Source organism: Spermophilus citellus, assembly GCF_964194105.1.
Source record: "Spermophilus citellus genome assembly, chromosome: 9".
Classification (NCBI taxonomy): Eukaryota; Metazoa; Chordata; class Mammalia; order Rodentia; family Sciuridae; genus Spermophilus; species Spermophilus citellus.
Genome location: NC_138191.1, coordinates 10,917,873 through 10,945,529, shown reverse-complemented (window position 1 = coordinate 10,945,529; position 27,657 = coordinate 10,917,873). Strand labels below are relative to the sequence as shown.

The 27,657-nt window shown below is 39.3% G+C and overlaps 1 protein-coding gene across 1 annotated transcript; it reads left to right on the top strand.

The window, feature by feature from the left end:
- Window positions 1-16,889: 16,889 nt before the first annotated feature.
- CRP (C-reactive protein) lies at window positions 16,890-17,815 on the top strand (the record flags this gene model as incomplete). Its single annotated transcript, XM_081306678.1, has 2 exons — window positions 16,890-16,959; window positions 17,202-17,815. The coding sequence occupies 2 exons, from the start codon at window positions 16,890-16,892 to the stop codon at window positions 17,813-17,815; spliced, it is 684 nt and encodes a 227-aa protein (XP_081162804.1).
- Window positions 17,816-27,657: the final 9,842 nt, after the last annotated feature.

The window sequence follows — 27,657 nt, the reverse complement described above, 5'->3', positions numbered from 1 at the left end:
TTCATTTCTCTGGTAGTATGCGATGTAGAGTTACACCATATGTGCAGTCATACATGTACCTAAGGTAATGATGTCTATCTCATTCCACCATATTTCCTACCCTGATAACCCCTCCCCTTCCCTCCCTCCCCTTTGTCCAATCAATGCTGATCCATAATGCCTCCAACCCCATTATGGATCAGTCTTCACTTATTAGGGAAAATATTCAGCTTTGGTTTTTTGGAATTGGCTTACTTTGCTTAGCATGATATTCTCCAATTCCATCCATTTACCTGCAAATGCAATAATTTTATTCTCTTTTAAAGCTGAGTAATATTCCATTGTATGTATATATATATATATATATATATATATATATATATATATATACACACACCACAGTTAGATTTATATAATTTAAAAAAAACTACCAACAGCACACTAGGTAAAACCTCCATGTTTATGTAAAATTTTCTATTTTTCAGTAGAAAACTTTTGAAACTGGTAAGTAATGTTGATTCTTATGAGACTCTCCAAGCCAATCTTGTTAAATGAGTTTAAATGTTAAGCTTACTGATAATTTTAACCAGTGCCCTTAGTTTTCCTTGAAAAGAATGAATTGATTTAATTTTAGAGTCTGAATGTTCTTTAAATAAATCGGTCCACATTGCACTAGAGATTTCTCTCATACTATTGTTTGACAATGTTTTGTGATGAAGAACACAAAGCAGAATGGCTGTTATTGGAAAGAAAAACATGTTCTATGGAAGATTCATTATGTTTAGTATTGGTGTTTTGTTTTTTGTTTTTTTTTGCTTTCAATTCTACATAGTCCTTGGAACTTTGGTTGAAAAACTTTCATTATATTTTTATTAGAGCTTGAGTCTTTTATAAAAACTCCAAACTGCTACTGTATTGTGTCCAAAGGAATTCTCATGTCTGCTTTCTTTGACACCCCGATTCTTCCTGATTGGAATCTTGCTACAGACTGGCAAAGTTGAAAAGATTTAAATGATGTACCATGCCAACTCCTTTTACTAGAAAGTGATAGTGCAATTCAAAACTGAAATCAAATTTGTATGAAAGATATCTGTATTAGTTCACGAGGATTGTCATGACAAAGTACCACAAACTAAGCGGCTTAAAACAACAGAATTTTTAAAAATTCTGTTCCAGAGGCTAGAAATCTGAAATTGAGGTGTCAGCAGGGCTGTCTTCCCCCTGCAGCCTACAGGGGAAACTTTCCTTGCCCCCCCCCCCCCCCAGCTTTGGGTGGTATGCTGGCCATCTTTGACCTTCCTGAGTTTGCAATGACATGGCTTCACTTTACTATCCAGGTGTTCTCCCACAGGTTCCTGTGTCTTCACTCGGCTGTCTTCTTAGCAGGACTCTGGTCTTACTGGACTGGACCCCAGTTCTACTTCAGTAGGGCCTCCTCTTAACTAATTACTTCTGCAACAACCCTATTTCCACATCAGCTCATACTCTGAGGATCCATCCAGCAATTAGGACCTTGATATATGTTTTTTGATGAGCTTCCACTCATCAAAAACACCCAATTAGAAAATGTTATTTCAAAAGGTAGAAATCTTTCTGCAGCTATTCAGAAGTATTGAATTATTCAGATATTGGAAACATTTGTGCCACACGATTTTTCACTATAACTATACATAAGAATTTTGTTGATGAATTATTAATTTTATATTTTCAAGGAATACGTCTTAGTACTTGGATTTGTACTTCGAAGACAAAAACCACTAAGAAATAAATGATGGAAAGAATTTTATAATGCAGATTACTAAAATCAACAAGGTCCAAATTAAAATGACACAGATAAATATAATTATTGATTTTTACAACAAATTATAAAAATTAGATAACATACATTTTGCTTCCTCTTATGACTTAATTTGTAATATTCCAATCTGTTGTGAGGTTAAAATGTTATGAAGCAGGAAGTACCATAAAAGGCATGGCATTTTTTCTGGAAACGTCTGTGAACACATGTACCTAACACTAAGGTGTGCTTTTTGGGGATAAATAAATCAGAATCATATATTAATGTCAGCAATCATTCTATGAACTTCATTAGATATGGTGATTAGATTATTTTAAAAGAAAGGTGTAGGCTTCAGAAGGCACATCGAAAATGTGAAAGATGTCCAGGCACGGTGGAGATTCCAGCAACTCAGGAGGCCGAGGCAGAAGGATTGCAAGTTCAATGCTAGCCTGGGCAACTTAGGGGAGACCCTGTCTCAAAATAAAAAAATAAGGCTCAGGTAAAGTGCCACTGAGTTCAATTCTCAGTACCACCACCACCACCACCACCAAAAGAAAAAAAAAAGCTATGGTGAAATGGGGGGGGGGGGGTGCAGGTCAGGGAAGGACACTGAACGTGTGCCCAGATTGTTAAGGGTTTCAGGACAGTGACACAGAATCCAAAAATTTAGAAATCTATTCACTTGGAAGTCTTCTGTGTACTCAAATATCAGGTGAGTGTTTCTGCTTGGCTAAACCTATATCACACGTGGAGCCTTCGTAGCTAGTTGCCTGGGAATTGTAGTTTTTAGCTTCCTAGGTACAATGGATGAGGAACACAAGCTCAGAGGGAAAGCAGATCTCAATTGAACCAAGGACCTCCACCGAAATGATCAACAGAGTCGCCCTGCACTTCATGCCGAACAGGTTCAGCACTAAGTCTCTGTTTCCGTGCATGTGTATCTGACATTTAACATTGTGGTTTATAAATCTCCTAGCACCACATAAAGATAAATAAAGGCATTGAGTCCATATACAACTAAAACACACACACACACACACACACACACACACACACACACATATATATACATATATAAAATCTCTTGGAAATTTGACTAGCTGATCCATAGGTATGTAGCCTAAACCCTCCTCCCTATGAAGATCGGAAGATGACTTGTGCCTTCAACCCAGAGAATATGAAATGCCCCCCTGTTGGTGAATATAGGACTGAATCACCAAAGCAGTAAAAAAAAAAAAAAAAAAAAAAAAAAAAAAGAAGTAAGAAAAAGTCTTCCAAGAACACATGAAAGAATCCAGGTACAGCTTTATCTAAGGGCTTTATCTATTTCATGCAATTGATTTCATTAAAATTTGTTATTATTATTATTTGGAATACTGTTGGGGATTGAGACCAGGGCACTTTACCACTGAGCTACATTTCCAGCCCTTTCTAATTTTTTTTTTTTTTTTAAATTTTGAGACAGGGTCTTGCTAAGTTGCTGAAGCTGGTCTTGAACTTGCCATCCTCCTGCTTCAGCCTCCGGAGTTGTAGGGATTTCAAGCATGTGCGAACGCATACAACTTCATTAGAGTTCATTGTAGAAAATATAAACAAAACCTAAAATGAAAAAGTCTGCGAAGGAGGGACAGCGAACGAGTGGAGTGGAACTGATTAGACATATTGATTCTGTAGTTAATTGAGTGAGGAACCCAAGAGACTATGTAGGTCTTTGAAGAATCCTGGCTGAATCCAGAATCTGCAAGAGGAATGTAAGGGCTGCTGGGGACTTTGGTCCTTAATTATAAAAGAGCAGTAGGAAGGATGGTTGTAAAGCAGATGTGCTTTTAGTGGGTGCTCCTGAGCATTCCACAGCATTGCTATTTCTTGAAATTCTCCCACTGTTTTTTTTTTTTTTTTTTTTTTTTGGCACTGGGGATTAAACCCAGGGGCACTTTACCACCACAGAGTTACATCCTTGTCTCTTTTTATTTTGAGACAGGGTCTCACTAAGTTGCTGAGGCTGGCCTCAAATTTGAGATCCTCTTCCCTCAGCCTCCTAAATGCTGGGGTTACAGGTGTGTGCCTCTGTACTCTGCTTCTAGTAGGTTGTATTTTGTGTCTCATCCGCCCTTTGCTTCTGATAGCAGAGCCCCTAATCCATATCCAAGAATGGTTTCTGGCAGCTCTGTTTCTATTATGTGCCCTTAAATCCCTGACTATGATTGCTTAAGTATATTAACCTAATCAACCTCCTGATCAGATCTGGACTACATAGATTATTCCACTATTTATATATGTTACTTTTTTTTTTTTGAATTGGGGATTTAATCCACAGGCACTTTACCACTGAGCCACATCCCCAGCCCATTTTATTTTTTATTTTGAGACAGGGTCTTGCCAAGTTGCTGAGGGCCATGCTAAATTTTTGAGGCTGGCTTTGAATTTGTGATCCTCTTGATTCAGCATCCCGGGCCACTGAGATTACAGGCATGTGCCACCATGCCTGGCATACTATTTATAACTTTGAATTAAGGCCGAGAGATCCTCCAGTTTAAGATGGAAAGTGAATTGCTTTGATTCCTAGTTCTAGTTTCTCATAAGCAATATTCTTTCAGAAGTCCTTTCAGATTTATGCTGTGTGAAACAGAAAGATCTTTTTTTTTTTAAATTTCTTTTCTTTTTGAGAGAGAGAGAGAGAGAGAGAGAGAGAGAGAGAGAGAATTTTTTAATATTTATTTATTTTTTTTAGTTTTCGACGGGCACAACATCTTTGTTTGTATGTGGTGCTGAGGATCGAACCCGGGCCGCACGCATGCCAGGTGAGCGCGCTACCGCTTGAGCCACATCCCCAGCCCCAGAAAGATCTTGACTGAAGACCCTTCCACAGTTTTTCTTCTGCCATAGTATTCTGCTGTTCAGAGACTTAAATTAGTAGGATTTAGGTGAACAGCTGTTTTTTTTTTTTGTAGATTTTCAGGAGTCTCTCTCTCTCTCTCTCTGTTCTGAATTTAGTTTCTATGTCAGAATCTGGCTTAAGTTTTTGGCCCAATCTTAAAGATAGAAAATTCCACATAAATGATCTAATTAGATTTTAAATCTCTCTGTGACTATTTCTCAATGCCAGCATTTCTGTTGTAACACCACTCGCCATGAAATAACTTCTTAGTCTTCAAAATCAAGTAAGAAGTATGAGGTACTATGGGGAAAATCTGAGTTGGGGTACAGAATTAGAAATTTATGCTATGGAAGAGGTACTGGGGAATGAAATTGATCTGATTATGCTATGTGCATGTATGAATATGTAACAACAAAGACCACTGTTATGTATGAGTCTAACACACCAATTTAAGAAAAGGAAAAAAAATTATGCAATGCTGTCATTGGAACAATTTTAAAGCACTATCTTCATAAAACTACTATCATGAATAAATTAAGATATAACACGACAAATATTGGGCTTTAAGAAAGAACAGGTAAATCTTACTTGATAGAAAGCTGTATAAAGAAAGATGGAAAGATAGAGTCAAAGATGCATTGAGATGAGGGGACAGCACGGTAGTTACCCCTAAGACGGAGCACATGGGCAGGTGGGTCAAGAGGAAGAATATTTGTTTCTGCATTCCTCGTTTGTTAGTATACTAACTGCTGGTAGTTAGTGGTAAAAAATAGCAAGTGACTAAGAAAAAATAATTTTGTAACTTCTGTACTGATACCCAGTTTATCAAACACAACCAACTTAGTTCATGTTAAAGAAACAACTGCGGTAGCCAAACAGAGTTGTACTAATGACCAATAGTGAGGGTATTTCTGTATCCAAGGAGCTTAAGGGTGGAAGGTTGGTTGGAAGGGAATACTAGGCGCCTGATTTTGATGCTCCTTTTGAAGAGCAAGTGCATTTTATTTATTTTTTACTTAAATTGAGTCATCCCCTCCACAGAAGTTTCTGGCTTTATTAATTACCCAAAGCAACGGTGTTGCAGAAAGAAATGCTGCTTGATGCTGACCTGGGACATTCGAAAGCTGATAAATGATTTTTTAAGGATGTATTTGGCCGTGCAGGGCTGAGTTTTGGAAGCCGCTTCGGTTTATAAGTCTGCGTAGGGTAATTATAAAGATGAAACTGTGGTGAGGGCCCGGGAGAGACCATTCCCGGGTATGTTTCCTTGGCCTGAATGATTCCTCAGCAGAAGGCTACAGCAGCAGCCTCCGGCCCAGAAACAATCATTCCTGTCCCCAAATGGACTGCTGGGACTCTCACTAGATGAGAGACCTCTGGGGGGTGGGGGCGGTTCAGAAACAAAGGCTCAAAGGGATGGATGGGAATCAAGAGCTTCTGATTAAACAGAAGGAAGAAAGACACATCAAAGAAGACAGAGACGTGGTGACAAGCAGTGCCAGGATGGCAGAGCTTCAGGAAGGAGATCAGGCTTTGTGTGCTGCTCTTAGCATAGGCCGGGGGAGATTCCTCTCTCAGGGCTGATGTGTGGATTCAGTGCCTCAAGAGATTCAATTAATCCCTCAAGAGATTTCTCCTAAATGAATTCATAGGATATAGACCAAGGACACCTGACATCAATTCACTGGCATTGGAGAAAACAAAGGTTTTCTTGTTCTCATTGTCAGATATTTTGGAATTTTTATTGTCTTTGTCAATATTTGAAACCCACTGAAATGAAGGGCTCCTTTGAAATGAAGGACAACGTCCTGGTCACCGTTTTGTTATGCAGCCTGTATTTCCTCATACCCAAAGGAAAGGCTGGGGGGCTGCCTCCTGTGACCTGGAGAACAGCAAGGAATCGGAAAGTGCCTGCCTGGTCCGTCTAGCACAGGCTCACTGACTGAATCTACACAGGTCTATCGCCTGGTTTTTGTTTCTGTAAATTGTTAAGGCTTCTGTGGGGTGGGTGGAGAAGCATTCTAGATGCTTCCCATCAAGTTTGATCAAGCTGCATAAAATTCCTTTTCCTTTTTCCATCTTATGAGGGTAGGGGACGGAATCCAGTGAGCCCAGAATCTAGGTAGGGTTCTTGAGCTTGGCTGCCAGTAACATACTGAGCCCTGGGAAATCATTTTGCCTGCAATATTTGATTTAGTAGGTGTGGTATTAGCTTGTTTTCTACACTTTGGTGGATTGGAGCCAATGCTGTGGTCATCTGGTATGTCCTGTTAAACTCTTTGAACTCTTTGAAGGAAGGGCTCCAATTTACTGGACTTGAAGGAGACAAAAGTAGTAAGGAAACCCAGGTTGTGGATGTTGAAGAAATATGATTTACCCAGGCTATTCAGTGGGACCTTCTGGATGAAACAAGCAAAACTGGAAATTGAGGAGGATGAAAATTTTGGACTTTAAGCTTTCTTTGAAATTTTAACAATGAGGAGGTTCTGTATTTAGATTCAGGATATTTATGTTATTGGCATTGATTACTGAAATAGCTTTAATATTGTCATTTAATTTCCACACAGACATTTGATAGAATTATATAGGAAAATATGACTACAAATAATGTGGACTGGGGGGTAGGGAGTGAATTTTAGACTTGATTACAGTGTGGCCTTTATAATTTAATTAATCTAATGCTCTGACCTGTGGCACAGTTTCTGGGGCAAAAATCCACATTGGCCACCAGCAGTCATGGAGAATTTATAATGGAGCACTGGGGATAGTCATGTCATTATTTGATCAGAAACTTATTGATGGAGCTTGATGAACAAAAAGTAGATATATTTTGGGGTGAGATATTTGCTCCCCACTCCCTGATGGAAGCAGCCCTAAATGGGCCTGGCTTCATTACTTTTCTGCTCATTTCTCTCCCCAGGGAGGAATCATTGGTAGCCTGCACACCTCTTCTCAACTCTTACCTTCAGTAAGGTCACAGGTTCGATTTGAAATCAGCCCTAATGGTAGTATTTACAGCCTGAAAACCAGCAAACAACAAATCGAGTTTTTTTGTTCTGAGACCTGGTTTATCAGCAGGCCACTGGAAAGAGTTGATCCTGAAGATGAGAACTTTTGACTCAGTGTCGATTAAAAAACGAAAACAAAATCCAAGTCAAGTGAGCATGAATATACACGAATATACAGGCCAAGCTTTAATTGGGAAAAGAAATGGAGAAGGGGAGGCTTCAACTCCAGTTGATGGTATTTTTATGATCATTCCTTTAAGGAGGAGAACAGACTCTTGGCTTGATGTCACTCGATGTTTATGTTTTAGTTAAGAATATCAGGGTAAGACAAGGCACATTCCATACATGCTAAGAGTGAGAAGACTTTTAGCAAGTAAAGATTATGAATTAAGATTTGAGAGTAAAACCAAAGAGCTTCTAGTTTCTGGCATCACCCTACACCTAGTGTTTGTGGTTAATTTGATTGAGAACCATTGGGTAAGGAAAGGTACATTCCATACATTATAAGAACTGAGGAGTAGGAAAAGACTTTTAGTAAAAGATTATGAAGGCAGCCCAATAGTTTATCCATTATTTTGCCCCCTGTTCTGGTCCTTGTCTAAAAGTGACTTATCGTTGACTTTGGGTTAACAAATTGAGTGTGTTTCTGTCCCTTTCTCATTCTATTGAGTGTGTGTGTGTGTGTGTGTGTGTGTGTGTGTGTGTGTGTGTTGAGGTCTGTCAGCCTCTAGCAGATATGTTTGGATTTTTTCTTGACCACCTGATGACCTTGGCAATAAATACTCTGCAACCACAAGGGGAAGTCTCTCTGATTTAGCACTACCTAGGACCAGATAAGTGAGGCTGACAATATTTGTCTTAAACCATCTTTGCCAATCTGGCCCCTTTCAGTTTTAAAAATAGTATTTGTCTGACTACATTTGTCTGACTTCTCTATTGGTTTAAAACTCAGGTGGCAAAGAGAGAATTACACTGATAAACTTCCTCAGACCTCAAACTTTATATTTCCTCTCTTGAGTTGGGAAGTTGTTTATACTTATGCTCCTCCTCTAATGGTTACTGCAACAAATATTTCTGTTTTTAATTTTTTTTTTATTTTGAAAAACTATGTCACCAAGAATTGAAAATTTGTATCATGTATACACACACACACACACACACACACACATATATTTTAACAACACTCACAATAATTTAAAGAAGGCTTGATCTCCTGTCCTAGATGCAGATATGGTAATGAAATTGTTGCCTTTCTTACATATTTTTTTGAATAGAACATTTTTCTTTAATAAAAATGTTATTTTGGAATAATTTTATATTTATAGATATGTTGCAACCATAATACAGAGTTCCCATATGCATCTCACCCAATTTACCCTAGTGTTAGCATCTTACATTGCCATAGTACATTTGTCAAAACTAAGAAACAGGATTGGTACACTTTTGTTAAGTAGATGTCATCTTTTTTTTAAAAAAATTTTCTCCAGTTTTTATGCTAATGTTCTTTTCCTGTTTAAGGATTCAATCCAGGATATTGAATTGAGTTTAGTTATTGTGTTATTTTAATTGTCTCTGGTTTGTGAAAATTTCTTAGTCTTTTCCTGTTTTTCATGACTTTTAACAATTTTGAGGAGTACAAATCCTTGATTTGGTAGAATGTCTCTCAATTTGGTTTGTCTGATATTCCTCCTCTCTTTAGAAGAATGAATTTGTGGGTGCTTGGGATGAAAATGAACTTGAGGGTTCAACTTGGGATAAATTATTCATTGTTTTTAATACTTACGAACACAATAGATAGGTAGATATGTATGTGTGCCACATAATATTGTTTTGGATTTTAAAAGCCAATATTCGATTCCATTTAAGTAGCTTTTCATAACTTGCTTTTTAAAATTCAGTATTGTTTTTGAGATCTATCCTTTTTGAAATGCATTTTCTTTTAGCTCTAATGTGATGTATGCATTCCTGAAAATCCTCATGTTCTGTGTAATTGTGTACTAAAAATAACAGGGCTTGTGGGATAATTAGAACCATAGATAATTAGGGGCAGTCTACTCAAAACCAGTGCACTAACATACCAGAGCACTAACAGGAACAGTAAGGATCCAATGAAACTATTAGCATAGTGAAAGCTTCTCCGGACACTTTTGCCAGCTTCACAATTACTCTTGATTTTTGCAGCTTCTGTCCAATGCTTTGACACCTCCTTTGAGGACTATCACTTCCCATAGAGGCTGGGTTCATCAAAATTTAAAATCTGATTATGAGTATAGCTTAAGTCATCAATACATTTTTTTAACAAAAAAAAAGGAAATGTCTTGGCGGCTTCTTCATCAGCAATTACAAGCATCACAATATAGCTTAAAATTGTGGAATGCATAGCAATTTTTGAAGTCACTAAACCATTTACTGCATGCACAAATAGCACTTAGGCTGAATTTTCAGGCTTTTTATTAAGATCTTCACATATAACTCAGGATTTTTGTTTGATTTTGAAGAAAGTGTGGTCTTTTGTTTCACTGTAGCATATAAATGAATATAACCTCTATGTTATATTGATGCTAGTCTTTAATTTATGTAAATATTTTATTTGCATATTATAATAATGCATGTCCTAATTTGCATCCAGACATTTGATTTGTTGCAGAGCAAGGTGTATATCTTTTTCATGCCTTTTAACTTAGGTAAACAATTCTTCAATAGAAATAAACATTTTCCAACTCAGGGACATTTGGATTCTTTCTGTTTTTTTCCTCCCAAGAACAAGCAATGCTTCAGAGAATTTCCTTGTATGTGTCTCTGAGGGTTTTTAAAACAAACAAACAAACAAAAATATACACACACATGTATGTGTGTGTGTGTGTGTGTATGTATATATATATATAAAATATATATATATAAATATTTGCAGATGGACACAATACCTTTATTTATTTATCTTTATGTGGTTCTGAGGATTGAACCCAGTGCCTCACCTGTGCTAGGCGAGTGCTCTACCACTGAGCCACAACTCCAATAAGTTAAATTTTTAGAGATAAAATGGTTGGATTATGTGTGAAAATGTTTAATGTAATATGTACATTAATTTGGAGAGCATCAACATCATCATGATACTAGGTTACTCAATGCATGTGGCATAGTTCTCTATTCATTTTGATGTCTTATATTTTTTAAATAACAGTGTTGCCCATTTTTGTTAGACTTATTTCCAGATGCTTTATTAGTTTTTTTCAATATCATGATTGGGAACCTTTATGTTATATTTTCTAATGGATTACTTTCATGGGAAAGGAACATTTTTAATGTGTTTTATAGTTCTTTAATATGTTGAACTTCTGTTGATCCTAGTAGTTTGTGTATAGAATTTCTAGAATTTTAAAATATAGATGATCACATGCATACATTGTTATATATTTTTGATCTGTTCTGAGCATCAGATCATTTTTTTATTGCATTGAATTCCACAATGCAGTAGGTAGATAGCAGGCATTTTGTTATGTTCCTGTCTCTAAAGGGAAGTTTATAAATTTCATTTTTAAGAATGATATTTGTGGTGGGGTTTTAGTAGAAACTCTTTTAACTTTTAATTTAGGGAAGCTAGATGATGAATTTTTAAAAATACAAAAAAATTTTAAATAGATGATGATTTTAAAATCATCTACTGGAATGATCTTGTGATGCTGCTATTTAAGTCTGTCAAAATGCCATAAATTACATTTATAGGTTTTCCTAATTTTGAGCATGGTAGCTCAAAATTAGGAAAACCTATAAGGAAAACCTTTCATAGGTGTTAATTATTTTACCTTGTCCAAGAGAATTCTCTGTAACTGGCTACCTACTACCCACTGCTAGTCCCCATGGAAACCACTCCAAAAATCAATCCTTGTCAATGGTAAGGCTTGGACACCTACTCTTGAGTCATGTCAGGGGACTGCTTGCCTCCTGCTATGAATGTTTAAGTAGCCCACTGCACCAGGGAACCGCTGATGCCCACCATGGCGTTCATGATGCCATGAATGCTAAGTTGTCATACCATATCGTTCTTGCATCAGGACTCAGATCACACTAGGGGAGAAGTCAGCATATCTTTAATCTTGCAGTCTCATAGTTCCAGGCGAGAGATTCCTCTCCTGGAGTCTGTTCCTCAGCCCTGTCAGATCTCTGAGCCCTGCCCTAGAACATGAAGGTTTCCTACTGTGCAGGTGCCCAGTAAATGTCGATTCGACCAGGTTTGAGCATTACCTGGCCCTTTGCTTTTGTTTGCTAGCCAGCTCTATTGAGTTGTGATGTTTCCAACTTTCTTGTGTGTAGATTGATTTTGACCTGATTATACTTTTTGCATAGAAGAGATTCACAGATGAATTGATTTCTCATTTTCTTTTCTTGCATTATTTTTGTTTGGGTTTTATGTAAACTTATTATCAGGTACTTAACAGAAGTCAAATAGCTTTCTCTCTTTTCTCCTCTTTTTAATTCTCATTTTCTTGACAATCATCTAACATGCATTGATTCAATGATAATTGTATATGTTTACAGGGTAAACATATTATGCAATGATTAAATCAGGCTAATTAACATATCTTGTCCCTCAAATATTTATTATTTTTTATGGTGTATTTATTAATCCTTATTCCTTTCTGGGACACATAAACATACTGTGTGGAAATTTTTCTGATATTGCTCCTTTTCCTGGTTATCAAATTCCTTGTCACAGTTTAGACTTTTTTTTTTTTAATACACCCTGCTGGATACTTTCTTGCCCTTTTGATCTGACTACTTTCATCATCCACTCTGGGAATTTTTCCTATTATTCTTAGATTATTTTCCTTCCTCCAATATAAATATTTCTTTCTCTGAAATCCCTGTTTTAGTTTTAATTCCTTTTTTTGTCTTTTATTTATTATCATTTAGGCTTCCTATACTCTGAGTCTCTTAATTCTACTTCTCAATAAAAACATTTCCCATTTGCTTTTAGATTCTGTTTCTAAGATAGCTGCACCTAAATTTTTAAGTGGAGTGCCCTTTTCTCATGGCACGAATTCTTTTTCAACTTGCCTATGGATGCTCTTACTGTTTTCTGTAGTTCATTTCCAGGAATTATGAAGAAAGAGCAAGATGTACGGGCAGGCATACCAGTAAATTTTTCTCCTAGGTTTGAGAACATAGAATTTCTTCCTGGGTGTCTGCAGCCTCCTGGGCAATGTCCTACCTGCTGGGCCAAAGGACTTATTGCTCTAAGCTGAGAGCAAAGATGCCTGTTGCTTACTGCTTGCTGAAAGAGGGCAGGGGATGGCCGCCAACACTCCTACATCAGGGCTACGACTCTGGGTTCTATCCCTCACTTCCTTTATTTTGGTGCACACCAGGATAAATTTTTATGGCAGCCCCTTTTCTGCTTATGCTTTGGGTTATGTTTTCTTCTGTGATGTAAAATTTCAGTGCTTTCTGGCTTTCCAAAATTCTTCATATCTCCTTTCATTGCTGGAACTCTTTTTCTGGCACTACATCGATCTCCTTTTTAAAAATACGTTTCTTGTCATTTGTAGGAATTGAGGTGGGAATGTTCACTCCACCATTGATTACATTTATCTTCTGGGTTTTTCTCCCTGTCATCTCTCCCTTTGTTCCTTTAGTTATTCCTTCATCTAGTCGTCCTATTGGGCACTAACTGTATACCAGGCAGGGCAGCTGGTTGGCCTTTAAGAAGGTAATATTATTACCCATAAATCAAACTGGAATTTGAATTTCTGCTGGTATTTTTCTAACAGAGATAAGGATGCTGTATTTGCATCTATGTGCACATTTTTCTTTTTTTTTTTAGCTTTACAAAGTAAAGCCATTTATTCATAAATCCCCAAAGTCTCAATTATTTAGTAATTTCAGTTATCACTTTTTATTGGTTCTTTTTAGTTATATATGACAGCAGAATCCATTTTGATATAATTATACACACATGGAATGTATCTTATTCTACTTAGAGTCCCATTCTTATGGAGGCACCTAGTGGTGGGATTCACTGTGTTGTTTTCACGTAAGTAATGGGAAAACTACGACAGGTTCATTCCACTGTCTTTCCTTTGGTTATTCCCCTTCCCTTCCCTCCCTTCCCCATTGTCCAGTCTTTAGAATCATCTTTCCTAGAAGCTTACCTCGGTTCACGTTGTAGTGTTTGAACTCCAAATACCTGAAACCAACTCATCATAGAGCCATCTGGTACTTCCTCTTTTCCTCCCTCTTCCCTAGATCTCTGTTACCTTTAACATAACTAGTCACATTAACGGCTTAGTGCCTGATCCCTAGTAAAATGCTTCCAACATTTGTCTTCGTTGAATTAGTGAACTAAGACTCATCAAGTGGTCTCCCCATTTGTAACCTCTCTTAGTTCAATACATCCTTCATCCTTCTGCCAATAAACAAGTCACAGATCTGACTATGTGCTCATGGTTTAAGAAACCTTCAAAGTCTTACTTGCTTACTGTGAATGACCTTAGGCCCAATATTTCAATAGATTATTTTGTTAAGTTTCCATAACTAACAGGAACAGAGATAGAGAGTAAGTAATACATCATGAGTACCAAGGTAACAATTTTGCTGATAAAACAGAATAGAAATTCTAACAGTGCTTGGTAGTAGGAAACACTAAGTGAAAGTTACACTCTTGAGTTAGTTAGGAGAGAAGGTGAATAAAAAATTGAATTGGTACAATCTGCAGACTAAGGAGACCTTGGAGTTTTGACTTGCAAATCAGTAAACTTTTAGACTGAAAGAACATTTGTTCATTAAAATGGACTATCATGGTTATAAAGGTTCAAGTCAATTTTTTTGGAGTTTATATATGAAAACAAAATTTGGTCGTGACCATCATTCACGTTATTCTCTCAGTCTTGAATCTCCCACTTCCATTTTTGTGGCTCCGTTTAAAGGTTGCCCTTTCCATAAAGACCTGAGCTTCTCTGGGAGGATTCTGGTAGCAAGGATGCTAGTGTCTTTCAGGACAAGGGAGGTAAGTTTGGACACGCTTTGTCTTGGATTCAGGGCATTGTTAAAGAGGTGTTCCCATTTGCCAAATTCATTGAAATGTAAGTATCATAAAGCAAACTGAAACATGTAAAATGGTGAATAGACTTCAGAAGATCTGAGGTAAAGCTGGAGGAGGTGAGATTAGACCCGGAGAGACTCAGTGTCTCAGCTCTACTTGGGAGACAAGGATGGACAGTGGTCCAACAGAAAACCACTTCTTTTAGGCACAAGGCCTTAAAATTATTTCACTTTTTGAATTAACATGTAGTTATTTGAGAGAGAGAGAGAGAGAGAGAGAGAGAGAGAGAGAGAGATGAACTTTGCTGAGTATAGTGAGGAGTAGGGTAAGATAAGAACAGAAAATCCATTATTAAATAATAAAAAAAGAAAGAGGGGTTTGTATGTGTGGGTTTCACTGGTGGAAACCAAAGTCTGATTTTCATAGGTCGAAGGTGGATCAACAAATGGGAAAGTGGAAGTTGTAACTACACATAATCTTTTCCTCCTTCCTTCCTTCTTTTTTATTCTTTCTTTCTTCCTTCTTTTTTCCCTTTCCTTTCTTCCCTCTCCCCCTTCCTTCCTTCTCTAACATATCAGCTACATTGCAGTATTGTTTTTTGGGGGAATGATTGAGTAAAAATGAAGAAATTAATGATATATACATAAGATACTAAGAATATGTCCAGGCACAGAATTCCCTGTGTGGTGGAGAAGGCCTGGGTGGCATTGCTAAAGGGCAAGGTTGACCTTAGATATCCACAGGGATAGCTCGTCTCTTGTAATAGGAGAGAGACAGAAGGGCTGGTAGGTTTTGTGGTGGAAATTTGTATAATGATATCAGGTAGGATTCAGTATCAGAAAAACTAAATTAATAGTGATTTTGTGAAAGATAAGACTATTTTCCCTTGATGTAAATGTTTAAGTAGGCAGTCTAGGACTAATACAGTGGCCCCCAAAAGAAATTATCTTGTTGCTGTGCCAAGCTCAATATGCAGCTTATATTTTTTCATCTTAAGGTGACTGCTCCATCTCCTGCTCTCATGTCTGAATCCTCACCAAAGGGAAAGGGGGAAGTGAAAGGAAACACACGTATCTGGGACATTTAGCGCTTGTCTGGGTGACCGTGTGCCCAACTATTTATTTATTTTTATGTGGTGCTGAGGATCGAACCCAGGACCTTGCATGTGCCAGGCGAGTGCTCTACCGCTGAGCCATAACCCCAGCCCCACAAATGCTATTCTTAAAAAGAAGTGGAGAATGGATACTGGGGAATGGCCCGGAGCCTCTGCTACAAAGGATATAGTGTTCCTTTTCTGATTGCTTTTGATTTTTCAATGAAGGGGTGAGCTCATGAGTTGAGTGAAAAAAACGAATGAAATTTGGGGGATTGCAGGAACAAGGGGAAGGAGAAAAATCGTCATTTGGAAGTGTGAGTCAAGTAAGGAACTGTAGCAAGATTGCCAGGCAATGTGGAAGGCCAACTTGAATTACTTCAGCCATGGAGACCACTGTAGATCATCCTGACTTCTCCGTGAAGTTTTATATATGCAGAGAATAATCTGTGTAAAGAAGCTCTGACACTGTGGTACATTTGGGACACATGTCTCACCTGACCAGAGATCTCTTAATAAGTACAGTCAGTTGACTAAGAAATGTTTGCTCTTGGATCCAGGAATGGCATGTTTGCTTTCCTCTTCCCCAGTCTATAAGTGGGCAGATTTTGAAAAGGGTTGGTGATGTCATCCATCTCCACTGGCTGTCAGTTTCCCTCCATCGGACGCCATGACTTGGGCTGAAGTAGGCGTTGGAGAAGCAACAGTCATGTGCACACAGATGGCCACTTGTCTCTTAAGTTAAAAGTTTCCATTATTTTCTCAGGATAGCCACAGTGGAACCTTGAGAAGCTTCTTCATTTTTTTCCTGTCACCAAGAATTGGCGATTCACGAGTCACAGGAGTTTGTAATAAATAACGCACATTGATTTCTCTGTTCTGGAATGATCTGGCTTCCCTTCCTCCCACAGCCCTGACACTTGTCCCAGAGGCAGTGTTAGAAAATCATTTACAAAGTGGCACAGAATCCTGTTCTGCTAAGGATATAAATCCAGGTGGGATAGAGCAGGCCTGTGGCGAGGAACCTAAGACTTCTAGTTCCTGAGCTTTCAGACAAACACTTTTTCCAGGGGGGGTGTGAATCCAGATCCTAGAAGCATCCGCAGCAGGGAATGACCATGGAGAAGCTGTTATGGTGTGTCCTGGTGTTGATCGGCTTCTCTAAGGCTTTTGACCAGAAAGGTAGGAGGTACCACAGACTACGTCAGAGATGTGATGGGAGGGGTAGGGATGGGGTGGGGCCTCAGATTATACAAATGGAATTCAGAGGAACATTCCGTATGCAAGAGAGGGCAGGGGCTGGGGAGAGGAGAGCTGGGGAAATGGTGGGTTTGCTTCTTGATCCCAAACTGTATTTGTGAAAGAGGGACAGATCTTTGTGATCTGAGAAACTTCTCACCTCTGATTGGTTTTCTATCTCACAGACATGTCTAGGAAGGCCTTTGTGTTTCTCAAAGTGTCGGATGATTCCTATGTATCCCTGAAAGCCCAGTTAAAGGAGCCACTGAAAGCCTTCACCGTGTGCTTCCACATCTACACCGAACTGGCCATGACCCGGGATTACAGTATTTTCTCTTACGCTACCAAGAAACAATTTAATGATATCCTCATATTTTGGTCGTTCAGTAGAGGATATCTTCTTTCAGTGGGTGGGTCTGGAATATTTTTCAAGGCTCCTGAAGTTACTATGGCTCCAGTACACATCTGTACCAGCTGGGAGTCCATCACAGGGATCGCAGAGCTCTGGGTAGACGGGAAGCCCATGGTGAGGAAGAGTCTGAATAAGGGCTACTCTGTGGGGACAGAGGCAAGCATTGTCCTGGGACAGGATCAAGATTCATTTGGCGGAGGCTTTGAGGCAAACCAGTCTTTGGTGGGAGACCTTGGAGATGTGAACATGTGGGACTTCGTGTTGACTCCAGATCAGATCAACATGGTGTACGTTGGTGGGACCTTCAGTCCTAATGTCCTGGACTGGAAAGCACTGACATATGAAGCTCATGGTGAGGTGTTTGTCAAGCCCCAGCTGTGGCCGTGAGTCCTGAATGTAGTCCTGGTGACCACACCTCATGGGCCCCCTGTCTGTCGCCAGGGACCTTTGCCCCCCATGCGTGCTGAAGGTCTGCTCTGTGAACATAAACCTTTACTTTTCTGCTCTGTCTTCCTCAGCACCAGAGGACAGAATTGAATTGTCTGGCTTGGGGGCTTGTGAACCACACTGGGGAGCTTTGTCCAGATGAATCACGATTGTAGATGTTTTTTATTTGCATATTTATTTTTTAAGTGAACGGATTTCAGAAATCATCTCTTACCCTCAAATGGACGAGAAAATTGATACCCAGAAAGGAGAAGGGAATTTTTAAAAAGTCGCAGGGCAAGTACATCTCTGAGATGGGAATTCCTACCCAGGGCCCCTCAGAAAGTAGAAGGTACTTGCCCGCATTCACAGGGCTCTTCCATCTCAGAGCTAGGACTTTAGTGGAGGTTTGCAGAATGCTCATCACTATATCATGGATCCAGGTCTTCTGATGTGGAAAACCCATTAATACTGTGCATTGCCTCCACTTTCTCAAAGTACCCGGGAAAGGCAGTTGAAATTGCCATGGCAGAGAAAGCCTGGCTTCTTCCCTGGGACAAATGAGATACACGGGTATAGTTATTTCAGTTATTATTGCCTAGGACTTATGTAACAATAGTTTTATTTGCTTACAATGTTTTCTTGATTTTATGGTTTTTCTGGGAAATTCTTTTCCTACTCCATGTGTGGAGCTGTGAGTACCTCCACCAACGTATCCAGAGTGGGCTTGTGACCCAAGCTGTCCTATCAGGGTATCAATGACTCACTTCCCTAGGGAGGGGTTGTTTTTGGTTGTTTCTGTGTTCCAAACAGGACAAATTAGTCCTTCCAAGGATTGCGTTATGGACTTCAGGAGGCCACATCTTTCTGGAATGCCAAGCTAAGAGGGTGTGAGCCTGGACCTCTAGCAGTCATCTTGGTTACCACATGGAGACAATGAAGAAAGAAGCCATGTTGGGACTTTAAGAGTGGAGAGGCTTGCAGAATGATGCAGAATTGACTATATTGAGTCTCTAAATCCGTTTTTTTCTGGAAAACAACCTGCACCTGGACTTCCCAGGTTCATTGGCCAATAAAGCCCCTGTTTACTCCAATAAATTGGACCTGTTTTCTGGTGGTTGCTTTGTAAGCTGGGACTAACTTTTCTAATGCATTACTGAAACCAAAGCCCAGTTTAGACTGACAATTACTGTCTTGTGAGAACATATCCATGGTACTCTACTGTCTCTTGGAGTCTCCTGTAGGGGTTCTCTCTGACAAGTGTGGCCCTTCTTTTGAGAGAGCTGGACATTCATGTGGGGTCAGTTGTGGGCTTTTGAATACTTCCACTTTATCATTATTCCAGTTTGAGGAACAAAAACGAAAGGTCATTGAGAACCAGCAATCTGCTGTCAGTTTCAGTGCAAGAATGCATTCACCCTGGTCTGCTCCTCTAACAGTTTCTTCTTCTTTGACTGTTTTGTAGTTATTACATGCCTAAACATTATATACCATAAAAATACAACTTGCTAGAACTTGCCCGGGTTGGCAGCAATAAGGTCTCTGGTTTGCTAAGAATTATGTTCAGAACATTAGGAGGATGAACAGAAAATCTTTGAAGTAAATTAATTTATGAGTATTGATTTCCCTAATTGACGTTTGATAACCATTTAGAAGCACAAACGTTAATGAGATATATTCTTGGGCAAAAATGTGAGTGTAGCCATTCTCTGTTGTCCAATAAGGACAGATCCATAGACCCTGACACATCAGCTAGCAGAAGAGAGGACTGACACTCTTTTCCAGTTACAGAATCTAGTCAAGAGATATGTCTTAATTATAGAAGGCCATCCTAACTCTCCAGGGATGTGGGCTGAGCTAATATTTTCTTCAGAATTCAATTATCGGTACGTTGCTATACATGGTCTACTGGACAGCCTCTGGCCCTAATAATTTTAGCCAGGAAAATTTTAATAGCTGGTATTTGCATTCAGTGAACATTAGAAAATCTTAATAAAGCATTCCTATAATATTTAAATTTAAGCAATTTAGTTTACTGGTGGATACTTGAATGTAATCTTGTTGGAAAATGTATCCCTAGTTAACAGGTGAGTTGTCATATCATAGAGTTGTTAACATGTGATCCAATTAAAAATTAGATGACGTCTGCCAAAAAGAATGATTTTGGTTTGGGCATGTTGGTGGCCATCTTTAAAGAAGGATCTAGTGCAACTAGACTCAGGGTATCCCAGTAGCCCTCTTCTTGTGCATTCATTGAGGTCCCCTTTACCTTTCATCCACATAGTCAAGGGATCTCCTAAGGCTCCTTCACGGTCCTGAGGATGATAATTGCCTAATCACCCAGGGCAGATCACACACACACAGTCTTGTTTTTTTTGTTTTTGTGTTTTTTGTTTTTTTTATTACCAGGGATTTGACCCCAGGGTGCCTAACCACTGGGCCGCATCTCCAGCCCTTTTTATTTTTTATTTTTTTATTTTGAGACAGGGTCTCGCTAAGTTGCTTAGGGTCTCGCTAAATTGCTGAGGCTAGCTTTGAACTTGTGATCTTCCTGCCTCAGCCTCTCGAGATGCTGGGATTTCTGGTGTATGCCACTACCTCCCGCACACAGACAATCTTAATACCCTACACTTTCCTGATCTCTTACCATGTGCTAGGCACTGTTCTACCTCCTTTACATATATTTACTTATTTGACAACCCTAGGAAGTAAAGGCTGTTTTATAGTCATATTTTACAGGTGAAGAAGGTTAGGTCTGGAGAGGTTCATTGACTTACTCAGCTATGATTTGAACTGAGGCAGTCTGGCCACAGAGCCTGGTGATTCTAACCACTTCGTCTACTACCATGTGCAGCAAAAGTTCATATCCTGTACTTAGCCTCCTTTGAGGACACAGGGTATGGGACGTGTGTGTGTTTCCATATAGGGAGGCCATTGCAGGATGCCATATATCCAGAAAGTTAACTGACATGACCGGTGCACTGACAATCTTCCTACTTAAAATTTTGTCCATATGTTTGGTAGCATGACTTGCACATAGAAATCCCGTTTGACCTCAGCATCCACATAACATTAGGCGGCCTATGCCTGTGCTACACTGTCAAAGTTCTGTTTTGACCTGGACCCATCCAACTCTTCCCCAGGCCTGTATACCTAGAGGTAATTTCATGGGAACCATTCACCAAAGGCATGGGATCACATGAGAATTCCCGGTGGGCCAGGGGTACCCAACTTCAGATGCTAATTAAAATTACCCAGAGGGCTTTAAAAAAATCCCCTGGTCTTGGCTTCACCTCAAATTATTATATCAGGTTCTTTGGTAGCGAGACCAGTTGAGAGTATCTCTAAAGCATCTCAGGTGATTACAGTGTGTAGCAGAGTCTCCAGCAGTGGAGGATGGGGTGCCACGGTTCCAGGCTGAGTGGTAGCTTTGAAATGACTGCAGTCACAGCTGTTGTCCCTGACAGTTCACAGTGTTGTTTTTGACCAATGTGCCCCTGGCTTCCTCCTTTCCCTGTGTTACAGGGGATTTGGTTTGAATGTGGGGAGCGTGCCCAGCTCTCTCTTTCAGCACTGGAGTTTAGAGTTGTAAGCTGCTCTAGGCTTAAATCAAGTAAAAGGACAGCCCTGTATTTAGAGTGTTATTTATTCAGTAAAGCCATGCTGTGATAACAAACATTCTGCTTGTCTAACCATGTTTTCCTTTTCTCCCTATGATTGTTACTTTGGATCCAGGCAATTTGTGGTGTTTGTCTGAACTTCTGGGGCTTTAAATCAGGGAGGAACCAAAGTGCCAACATATTGTAGAAAGGCTGAGATCCTTGAGTATTTTTGTTGGAGCATCACTAGCAAAGAGAGGGGCCTACAATGCAACCTACCTGAGGGAAGGAGGAGGTCGCATTGCAAGCACCCAGGGCTCTGTGATTGACGGGAGAAGTTATAGGATGGTGTTGGCAGATGGCTGGAATGAGGGGGAGGCTGTGAACTGGTTCAGAGGGAAGGTCTCTCAATTCTTTCTCTCTCTTGCTTTAGTTCTTGCTCTTCTGATATTCTTCCTTTTCTCTTTAAGACTTGCTCAGTTTGTCCATTTGGGAGGTAACTCCAATAATGCAGTGGGATCCATGAAATCAATAACAACTCCAATGTCCACCCATCATCTTGTTTCTTCACATTCTTTTGACTGATCTGGGGAGCCCAGATATTAACAAGAGGATAATTTTGGTATTGAGAAAACCTTGTCTTCCTTCTTTGTCCCAATATTTTCACCTGTTTAAAATTGTGAATATATCTTTTAAAGGACAAGTGGTTAAACTTTTGAAGCAGTTACATTAAGCCAGTTTTATATTTTTAAAATCAGATGTGAGAAGTTTGGGAAAGGATGATCTAAAGATTTAACTACAGGGTTGGGGTGATGCACATGTCTGTAATCCCAGCAATTTGGGAGGATGGGGCAGGAGGATTGCAAGTTCAAGGCAGCCTCAGCAAGTTAGCAAGACCCTGTCTGAAAAAATAAAAAGTGTTGGAGATGTGTATCAGTGTGGTAGAGCTCTCCTGGGTTTAGATCTCTGGTCCAGGAAAAAGGAGATTTAACTATACGTTATTAAAAATTAAACCATTCTAGAAACAATCTCTCTCTCTCTCTCTGTTTTTGAACTGGTGATTGAAACCAGGGCTGCTTAACCTCTGAGCCACGTTCCCAGTCCCTTTTTTATATTTTATCTAAAGACAAGGTCCCACTGAGTTACAGGCCTTGCCAAGTTGCTGGGCTGGTTTTGAACCTGGGATCCTGCTGCTTCAGTCTCGAAAGCTGCTGAAATTATAGGTATGGGCCACTGTGCCTGGCCATATTCACATTTGAAGAGTCCTTTTTCTTTGTGTGTTTACAATATGCTACCTACATCTGAGTTGATTCTTCTCGTCAATAGAGAAATAACCTCTATTATTAATTTCTCATTCACTATCAATAGGCAGATGAATATCTCATGATGAGATCACAATGAATAAACTTGAGATTCTTTTTACATGAAATTATGATGTTTCACATAGGAATCTGTATGTTGCAAAATACTTTGCACCTAAATATCTCTCTCTCTCTCTCTCTCTCTCTCTCTCTCTCTCTATATATATATATATATATATATATATATATATATATATATATATCTCTTAAGGATATTGCCTAATGGATACTGTACCTCTGCTTTAGTCATTCTGGGCATAAAGCCAAATGGCCACATTCTGACTGGGTGTCCTATTCATAACAGGAAATAGTAACTTTTGGAGCTTCAAGGACTACCATTCTTCATTCCCTTTTTCCTTATTTCTTAATTTAAACACACACACATGCACACATGCAGCTACATACACACTTCATTTTAGAAGCAATCCAACTACATTATGGAGCAGGGGAAAAAAATTCTACATTATTCCTCTAGTAGTAGCCCATGGTTTGGAAGTATTAGAGTTCTTTTAGTTTTTCTTTTCTTTAACCAGAAGCATTTTTACATGTTATAACATAAAGTTCACAGCTAACTTTTTAAGTGGCAATCCATTCTGGTTAGTGAATGGAGATATATATACAATTTACTTAAACATTCTCAATTTTCCAATTTTTCAGTGTACTAAGTAATGTTAAATGGTTTTCTTTATGAATAAAGCCTCTCTTTTATCTCTCCTATTTTACATAATTTCCCGGGTTGTGATGGTTCTAATTTACTGGGCCATGCCACATAGAGCTGTTGGAACACCAGCCGGCACTGTGGAGTCTCTAATAAATAACCCATATTGATCTCTCATTTTGTGATTTATCTTGCTCTCTTTGCTCTTAGAGCTTTGATTCATGGCTCCAAGGGACAATTTTGGAAAATCATTTACCAGCTGAGACACCTGACTACAGCACATTTAAGGTCAAGGTGGAGCAGATCTGAGACAGAGGGATCTCAAATGTCCAAACCCAGAATCTCAGCCACTGATACTTTTTTTTCAGGAGGATAATTCAAATTCTGCTCACACCGACAGCAGGGAGGGAGCGTGGAGTTTCCCAGGCTTGTAGCATGAAGTTGCCTGTGTTTCTCGTCTTCATCAGTCTCCCTAGAGATTTTTCCCAGGCAAGTACTGCTTCAGATGGGAGCTGGGATCTCATCCTCAGATGCAGTTGTGATTATATCAACCTGTTAGGGAAAAGGGCCAGCTGAGGTGTGGAGCTGATCTGGGGAAGAGGTCAGTCTGTGGTTTCTAAATTCAACATCTCTGGATATGGCGAAAGAATTCATTTTTTTTTTTTTTGTGGCCTAACAAGCTTACCCAATGATCTTTTTTTTTCCCTCTCTCTCTCTCTCTTTTTTATACCATGAACATGAACACAAAGGCCTTTGTGTTGCCCAGAGTTACATGATTCCTTTGTGAATCTGACTATGGACAAAAGGATCCACTGGAGACCTTCCCCATGTGCCTTGGCACCCACAGGGACCTGGCCCAGGAAGGTTGCCTTTTCTCTCAATACTAGATAATGAGAGCCACCTCTTCAGGCAAAAAACTGGAGGATGCAGCATATCCCTGGTGCGTTCTCCTAAGAATTCTCCTATACTGTTGCCCCTCTGTGTTAGCTGGGTGTACACGTTGGGGATCACAGAGCTCTGGGTGGACAGGAAGCCCATAGTGAAGAGGAGTCTGAATAAGGGACACTTGGTGGGGACAGAGGTAAATACCATTCTGGGACAGGATCAGGATTTATTTGATGGAGGCTTTGATGCAGACCAGTTTGGTGGGAGACTTGGAGATGTGAACATGTGGGACTTTGTGCTAACTCCAGATCAGATCGACATGGTGTATGTTAATGGGACCTTCAGTCCCCATGTCCTGAACTGGTGAGCACAAGGTGAGGTGTTCAGCAAGCCCCTGCTGTGGGTCCTGAAGGTGCATCTTGGGGACCACACCTTACATTTTCCTGTATGGTCTGATCTTTTTAGTCCACATATAGGGCTCTTGTGCCCTGCAATGGGTGTTGTATTTCCCCTCCTCTGCATCTACTCTGTTAAGCCTGGTGTACAGTACGGCACAGAGCATCCCACTCCTGGCTGCGCCTTAAAATCACCAGGTAACACAAAAGGCCAATTAAATATGATTTTCTGGATGTCAGAACCAAGCATCTGTGTTTTTAAAAGTGCTCCAAGTGATTCCAATGTTTGGACAAGGCTGGGAGCATTGCATTTATGTGTCTGTTTAAGAGCAAAAAAAGCCAACCTTTTCTTCTAAAAGATTGCATGCCTCTAACTATAGTCCTGCCAAAAATTTCATTTGTCTTAATAGATACACTCACCACGATTTATTGTGCTTTATTGCATTAACTAAAGGACACGGGAATATAATTTTTCCAGCATTCAGCCCCAACATCAGGATGTGATCATTATAAATTAGAATCATCTTTACTTCTTTAATCTTTTCAATTTGAAGATGCAAAAATTTAAGAAATGTGTTGTTGTTGATTCTGTTTAATTTATTCTATTTTTTTTCTTTCAGGATGGCCAAATTTCATTATGTGAAATTTCCATTGTTTTTCCTTTTCATTTAACACCACTAAGATCACATTTATCTCTGTCTTTTATCCTTATATCTTGGGAGAGTTTTTTTTTTTTTCAAAATTGTCCTCCATATTACTGATTTTTTTACTTTGTAGATTGGGAGACTTACTATTTCTAATGCCATTTAAATTCTGCAATGCTTTTTGAGTTGCCTGAAGTTCTTTTTAGATTTGGTGTTTTTTTTCCCAATTCTCATCTTTCATCAAGTCTCTTTTTGCTTCAATTCACTTAAGAGATTAATGCATGCAATTGCTGTTTAAAGTTTTCTAAAATTTCCTGTATTAATTTTTTAAGTAAATTTTTTTCAATTGCTTGATTTAAATGCTTATATATTTCAGTACTCTTTGATCTTGCTATTTGTTTAGATATAATGTGAATGTCCCTTCCTGCTTACCTGACCACTTTTAGGTTCTCTGAACCTTAGCTAGCTTACTGCTGGGTTTTTGGTTATACTCAGAGTTGCTAATTATTTAGCTCCAGGACTGACCTCTTGAAACTCCCCTTTAAGGGACCTTTCACCTCCACCAACTTCTGTCAATTGTCCTTGACTCTCTTAGGTTCACATCTCTTGAAGGGATGACTCAAAGTACTGGGGAGGACACACTTAATAACACTAGTATAATTGGGCAAGACTAAGTCTTGGGTTCTTTTGGAGAGGGGGATGACCTGGGGAAGCTTTCCTGCCCCATAGACTGGCTCCTCCCCTTGGGACTGGTGTCATGTCCCAAGTCTGGTCCAGCCAGGGGGCCCAATGTCACATATACATGACAGCTCCCTTTAGGGCTTCTGGATCTTTCACTCTCCACCAGGTATAAAGCAGATGAAGAGTCTTGTGGTTTTGCCTCGAAGCTTAAATGTGGAAGGGGAATGTTTTAGGATGGCCATGCTTATTTTACATCCAAGTGGGGTTCTTCAAATCCAGCTTTGTTGGCCACAAGGCCGATGATGCCGTGATCCTTGAGAGTCTATTTCTCAGTTCATTCTGTACAGGGGAAACAGTAAGATTGTCCCCTCAAAGTCCTAACAGTACCATGGAGACAAATGGAAGCGCCTCTGTTAAGAGGTTCTTCACCTTCAAGCAACCAGAGTGGGTGCTGGGTGGGAATTCAGACTCAGAAGACCAGTAACAACATGGTGGGTGAACCCGCCTGGAGGTCGTGCAAAAGTCATTGGGAATGGACTTGGATTTTTTTTTCCAGCCAGGGCAGGTTATACTGCAGTTTCAAATCAAAATGTTGTGAAGTTTTGCAGGAGCCGGGACAGGCTCATCTCAAAGCAAGTTCAGCTTTGATTCCCAGAGTCTCTGACTTTTGTCTTTTTGGTGCTAGAACTAGATCCATTGTTATCAAGATATTTTTATATATCCTATTGTGAATTGTGTGGCTATAAACATTGGTGTGGCTGTATCCCTCTAGTATGCTGATTTTAAGTCTTTTAGGTGTAGACTCAGGAGGAGCCAGGCTATGGGACAGGAAAGTTTCCCCAGGTCATCCCCCTCTCCAAAAGAACCCAACACTTAGTCTTGCCCAATACATTTTTTTTCTCATGTTCAAGGTCAAAGAAGGACTATTGAAGGTCTGTACTGTACATTTGCACAGCTCATTTGTAGTTTCTTAAGGCATTCCTTTTAAAATATCAAACTTGATTTGTGAGTTCCTTCATTGGTTCTCTTTTTTTTCTTACAAAAATAAACTTTTAAATGCTCTATTATTTATAATTGATTATGCTTTTTTTACTTTTAAAAATTTTAATTTGTTATATATGACAGCAGAATGCATTACAATTCATATTACACATATAGAGCACAATTTTTCATATCTATGGTTGTACACAAAGTAGAGTCACACCATTTGTGTCTTTAAACCTGTACTTACGGTATGATGCCCATCTCATTCCACTGTCTTTCTTTCCTACCTTCATGCCCCCTTCCTTCCCCTTGCTCCCCGTTTTAGAGTTCATTACCTCTCATGGCCCATTCCCCACAACCACATTATGAATCAGCCTCCTTAAATCAGAGAAAGCATTTGGCATTTGGTTTTTTGGGACTGGCTTACTTCACTTAGCATTATCTTCTCCAGCTCCATCCATTTACCTGAAAATGCCATGATTTTATTCTCTTTTATTGCTGAGTAATATTCCATTGTGTAAATATACCACATTTTCTTTCTCCATTCATCTACTGAAGGGCATCTAGGTTGGCTCTACAGTTTATCTATTTTGAAA